Here is a 5,896-nt window from a genome sequence, read left to right as displayed (position 1 = left end):
ATATGTCTATTGTGTGAATATACTTTTTCCATAATTTTTCTCTTTGTTTGGTCTAAAATTAAACTGTATTAAAAAATGTATTTTTATTCTAAAAAACAAAATTGTATGTTCGGATTCGATGCGCTAAAAATTTCCAGATTTTGGTCCACAAAAATTTGGTCATGCGTAACCCACCACTTACTTTTGCTGCAACATAAAAAATCAAATTTTAAAAACCCATATCAAAATTTGTACATAATGTACAAAAATACTTACTGGTTAAAACGGAGAAAACCTTACTTCGTCGAAAGGTTCTTCCAGAAAGAGCTGGGCGAGTACCTCCTGGTGATATTAAGTATCTAAATCAATGCCTGCCAAACACTTTCCTGGGAAACGAACTATATATATTAGACTTTTTACATGCACACAATCGGCTCTTACACGTATACAATCCGAGCGTCAACAGAAAGTAGAAAAGCAACAAATTTTATTTGGTTGCATGCAAACTCGATACATCGAAAATATCGATGTTTTGCTTCGATGCATCGAAAATTTTCCACGCGATGTATAAATAGTCGATGTATGCATGTATGCATCGATGTTTTTTGAAAACTGACATCTCTAGTACATGAACCCTCGTTCGACTTTGACCACAAAATTGAAACGGCTCCAAAAAGTTCCGTTAGAAACATAATTAGCTCAGTTGCAGGAATTTATTTAAAATTTTGTAGAATTTTGCTAATAACATATTAGGTTCATTCCTTATCTTTTTGGACTAAAATCTGAAAAGTGTCAAAATGCCAGAGCGTAAGCAAAATGCGCTCACTAAAAGAGAATAACAGGAAAAGTATAGGAACGCAAAAACCCAAATTTTTAGTCCAAAGAATGGCAACAACAAATATAACGTCAAATAAGAACAGAAATGTATGTACAAAACACATTCACACAAGCACTAGCACAATAAACACTTACTATATCAATTATTTTTTGCCTCCTTCCAATTTCAATTCTTTTTCTTTTATTTTTTAGATTATTCTCACTTTTTGCGTATTCTTTAATTTCCGTTAATTTAAATTCAGTTGAGTTTGACACTTTTCAGGATTTTGCCAGAAAAAATTCTTCTGACTAAATCTGACTACTTCGGACTGATGAGAGTCACTCTCACTGACTGTTGCTCTCTCATTGTTGCAGTCATTTCCGAGTTAAGGAACGCTTTCTGGACTAAATCTGACTATTTCGGACTTTTTCTGACTATTTCTGGGAGATAAGGAACGCTCCTAATTTGTTGTGAAACATTATCTGAAAAATCCTATGCAAATCGATGCATCGATGTATGCCCTTCGATGCATCGGAAAATACCGATGTACATTTCGATGCATCGAATCAAAGAAAAACATCAATGTATTTTTGCCACTGACATCCCTAATGCAAACGTTACTTAGGGTTTACACCGGACAATAATGTCAAAATGATGTGTTTGTTGTAAACAAGGCGAATTCATATTACAACAAACACATCATTTTGACATTATTGCCATGACAGTATTGTCCGGTGTAAACCCTAAGTTAGACGAAGCAGGTTAGGGATGCAAGTCAAAAAAATACATCGAAGTTTTTTCCATTTGATGCATCGAAATATAGCATCGATTCATATCGATGTTCGTATAAAAACATCGAATGAAAATATCACCAGTTTCGATAAATGTTGAAGTATTAACTCACAGTGAAATGTATTTATTGATTTAAATAGTTACAAATCCTAGTTTTTTTGGTCTTTTGATAAGCTTTCGAAACAAGTTTTCGGAAGGTACTGAAATGGCGACCATAAGCATAGTAAAATAATATAAAGTGTGCCAGCCAACAATTCTATTTCGGTACCACTTATTTGGTAATTTAGGCTGTGTGCGAGTACGTCTAAATTGCTACCTAAATAGAGAAAAATCCTAAATCACTGGAAAGTGTCGGTAACGCAGTGAATAGGAACAATTTAGATTTTCTGCGAGCAACCTAAATTGAACAGTCAAATATATCTTAGCGAGCGATTAAGTGAACAACGATTTTTTGATGTTTTAAATAATTTTTATCATTGCTAGGGCACAAAAAAGAAAATATTCAGAAAGATGTAAGTATAAATTTATTTGATTTTTGCATTCAGATAAGTATATGTGTAATTCGATGGATGGAGCATTCTCCGTTTCTGTTGCAAATTTATTATATTGTTAAATAGTCCCAAAGCTACCACAAAATTATTCATTTTATAGATATATTTATTAAAAGCAAACAAATTCAAATTCCAAAACAAACAATTTAGGTTGTCAAACGAACTCGCACGATTTTATAAGCTGTTTTCCTAAATTGTAGCAGTGCTGGAAATTTCCAGTGGAATATTAGTGTAGGTACTAAAATTTAGGTCAACTCGCACACAGCCTTATTATCATAATTTTTTCTTTCATTTGTCTTTTCTGTTAACCCTTTTAAGTGAGAACTTATGAAGTTTGTTTGATATGAGAAAAAAGTCAATAAAAAAACATCTCAAGAAGTTCTTTCCGCTTGTGCAAAAGCACACATAACGTTGCAGTACTGATGTTTTCAGCAGTGTTGCCGTTTTAGCCCTTTGGTGGCTAAATTTGGCTACCAAATCCTTTTTTTGGCCACAAAAATTTGAAATTGCCCTTAGCCCTTTTTTTAGCCCTTTTCGAAATTTATTCATCATTGACATTCAAATTTTGTTTATGATTTTCATGAATTTAACTCTTCGCTCATAAAGCGAACGCCTTTCCTTTAAGGCAAGTAAACATATGTCTATGTATGTTCCTTACGTTTCTGGGCCGTTATCTTATCCGTTAACGATTTAACTATACTTTAAAATAGGTAAGTTGGTGGCACTTAATATGCTTTATGTGTTACACAAAAAGTTTTTTTGTTGAATAAAATATTAATTCTTTTCAGAGTTCATTGTTTTTCTATACCAGTAATTATAGAAAATGTTTGCGTGTATACTTACATATTTATACTAGCAGTACCCCGGTGTGCTTCTCTACACCAAATATTGAAAAACGAATGAAAAGTCCTGGAATTTATCTATATGAAAATTTATCATTTGTTTTATTTCAAAATTTTTGATTCTTTATTTTAAATCTTAATCCAACACATTTGGATATACAACACTTTTTGTTTTTCCATCTTGGGTTAGTTCCTACTCTTTAGATTCATATCCATCTTTTCTTTATGTTGATTGAATTTGTGATTTTTTTATTTTTATTTATAAAAAAATGTGATGAACTAGTTTTAAGTTTAATATTTTTTTAACGGCTGAATTTAATTTGTGATTTTTCATTTTAATATATAAAAGCATGTGATGAATTAATTTTAAGTTTAATATTGGATGAAGGTACTGAATTCAACTTGTGATTTTTATTAAGTTTAAGAGCATAGAACCAATTAGGTTTAATTTAACATTTATATAATAAAGAATTCTGAAGTATAAAATGAAATAAAAAGAACAAAAGTAAGGTAAATGATTTTGAATTTATTCAATAAACCGAACTGCAATTAATTTTACAACAAAACATCAGCTATTTGCCTTCTGCGGCGCTCTCCTGATGTATTATTGGCATCTTCACTGATTAGCTCTGATGATACAACGGTGTCAATAAAAATTTCAGCTTCCTCTGGATCACTGATTCTAAATTTCTTACAAATATTGTGGAAAGCGCAACAAATATTTATAATGGATGTTGCTTTAGCAGGATCGTAGCGCATTTTTCGATCACTCAGGAGACATCGAAAGCGACATTTCAAAACTCCGATCGTACGTTCAACGACGTTTCTAGCTTTCGCGTGCTTCTTATCAAAAATTGACTCCCTAGTTCCAGAGTCTGCATGGCGGAAGGGTGTTAGTAAAGGACTAAGTGGGTATCCGGAATCACCTATAAATAAGTAGTTTTTGTTTTAAAATAGTATTTACATTAATTTTGTGCCGATGTAACAAATTTAAAGTACCTAAATAAATAGAGTTATGATCGCCACTTTGATGCATATTCTCCAAATAAGTCTTTCTTTAATGAACTATTGTTCCACACGAACGAATCATGTGTAGAACCAGCATATCTAGCATCCACAAACCGGATATTCATGTCATGATCGCAAGCCTTTAATATACAATTTGTTTATCAGTGTTGCTGTATTCATTTCTTAAAAACTTACAATCATAGCATTTATACTAAAAAAGCCTTTTCTATTTAGATAGAGGTGTCTATTTGCGGTGGGGGCATAAATCGCAATATGTGTTCCGTCAACACAGCCAATTACGTTGGGTATTCCTCATCTGGAGAAAAATTTGCTCCTTGCCTGTTGCTTCTCTTCTTCTGTCACTTCTGTGATTATCGAAGCACTGCAAATTTCTCTTTCTAAAATGGGCAATACCTCCTTTAAAATGAGCGAAACTGTAGGTTGCGCAAGACCCAATTGAAATTCATTTCCTACAGCTTGCTGATAACTGTCATGCGCAAAAAATCTCAGTGCGCAACACAATTTTAGCATTGGCGTTACAGACGAGGACAGGCGGCAATTAAATTTGTCCTTGATTTTGTCCAGCACATACATAAAAGCGTCCTTGCTTAGCCGAAAATTCGCTGTAAATCTATAAATACATATTCATATATGCATAAATTTTTCATGTTTCATTGAATAACCTATCTGCACTGGATACTTACACTGTGGACGGCAGCTCCATAGGATTAGAGTAATCTCTAATAAAACGCCGCTGACGAAGAAGGTTAGCTCGCGGTTCAACATTATAACTATCCTCAAAATATAAATCTACGTTATAAAACATTTTGCTTTTCAAATTTTAGTTTGTAATAAAAAATAATTCGAAGTATAAATGACAGAAACGTGAAATGAGGATGAACTCATTTAATTTGTTTGAATGGCAACGACGCATGTCCGGCGAAAAAGTTCATTCGCCATTCACAATGCAAATTTTAGGTGTGTTCGCCAAACCGTTCGCTTCGCCAAATTTATTCGATTCGCAAGTGACCATACCAGCCTAACATATGTGTAAGCGCCAATCTATTATTATTATTAATTTACCGACCTTTTTCGTGCTTTGTTGGAAATTCACTGCACGCATATGCACGCACGAGCTCGAAGTCAAATTTTCCGGCCCGTATCCGTGGAAAGCCCGGCCCGTGCCCATCTCTACTACATACAATCTTTTTCTAACAGACGAAAGCTCTTTTTTTATTTTAAAAATTTAAAATAAAATAAGAAAAAAAATGTTTACAACTACAAAAAAATGCTGTAGTTAACTTTTAAAATTTCGAAAAGTGTAGGGCTAACTTGACATATGTACGTCGAAACTAAACTGTTATGCCATACTTTACTGAAGCATTCTGATGCGATGCTAAGATTACTTTTAAGCGAGATATTTGGTTTAAATTTAATGTGCAGGGTTTTCGGTGGGATGTGTTCCAGTTTTTAACCGACTTCCAAAAAAGGAGGAGGTTATCAGTTCGTCGGAATATTTTTTTTTTTTTTTTATGTATGTTACCGCATAACTTTGGACCACGTCAACCGATTTCGATAATTCAGAGGTGGTCCCATACTAATTTGGTTTAGATCCGATCATTGAATCATGAAATATATAGATATATATGGCCCAAATTGCCGAAAACGAAACCAAGGGGAAAACATTTTTTTCTCAGGTTTCGCAGATTTTGGATTATATCTGGGTCATACATATTCTACGGTATCGGATAACATCAATATTAACACGAATCTCCTTCTCTCAAACAGTAAAATTCACTTAGTCTTGAGACACCTTTAAATAAACGAAAATTAAAAAAGCACAACATAAAACTAACGGGTAGTTTATATTTAAGGTCCACCACTTTTTTGCATTATACTTGCCTCTC

General features: G+C 33.2%; 2 protein-coding genes across 2 annotated transcripts; both read right to left on the bottom strand.

The window, feature by feature from the left end:
• Nucleotides 1-3,525: 3,525 nt before the first annotated feature.
• Nucleotides 3,526-4,071, bottom strand: LOC118750993 (putative nuclease HARBI1). The gene is made up of 2 exons (XM_036485750.1): nt 3,981-4,071; nt 3,526-3,907 (listed from the first exon to the last, which is right to left on the bottom strand). Exons 1-2 carry the CDS (start codon nt 4,015-4,017, stop codon nt 3,537-3,539), a joined length of 408 nt encoding a protein of 135 aa, XP_036341643.1. The 5' UTR covers nt 4,018-4,071; the 3' UTR covers nt 3,526-3,536.
• A 214-nt stretch (nt 4,072-4,285) lies between these two features.
• Nucleotides 4,286-4,835, bottom strand: LOC118750992. Its single transcript, XM_036485749.1, has 2 exons — nt 4,694-4,835; nt 4,286-4,620 (listed from the first exon to the last, which is right to left on the bottom strand). The coding sequence occupies exons 1-2, from the start codon at nt 4,813-4,815 to the stop codon at nt 4,302-4,304; spliced, it is 441 nt and encodes a 146-aa protein (XP_036341642.1). The 5' UTR covers nt 4,816-4,835; the 3' UTR covers nt 4,286-4,301.
• Nucleotides 4,836-5,896: the final 1,061 nt, after the last annotated feature.

Source organism: Rhagoletis pomonella, unplaced genomic scaffold, assembly GCF_013731165.1.
Source record: "Rhagoletis pomonella isolate Grant_MI unplaced genomic scaffold, Rhpom_1.0 Rhpom_scaffold_00485, whole genome shotgun sequence".
In the NCBI taxonomy this organism is placed as follows: domain Eukaryota; kingdom Metazoa; phylum Arthropoda; class Insecta; order Diptera; family Tephritidae; genus Rhagoletis; species Rhagoletis pomonella.
Note: the sequence above shows the minus strand (reverse complement) of the source record. Positions and strands in the feature narration are given on the sequence as shown.

Coding starts and splice junctions, on each gene's coding strand:
- LOC118750992 (XM_036485749.1), bottom strand. CDS start 4,815: ATGTTTTATAACGTAGATTTATATTTTGAGGATAGTTATAATGTTGAA. Junction 4,621..4,693: donor ATGGAGCTGCCGTCCACAGT/GTAAGTATCCAG, acceptor ATGTATTTATAG/ATTTACAGCGAATTTTCGGC.
- LOC118750993 (XM_036485750.1), bottom strand. CDS start 4,017: ATGCATCAAAGTGGCGATCATAACTCTATTTATTTAG. Junction 3,908..3,980: donor TCATAACTCTATTTATTTAG/GTACTTTAAATT, acceptor ACTTATTTATAG/GTGATTCCGGATACCCACTT.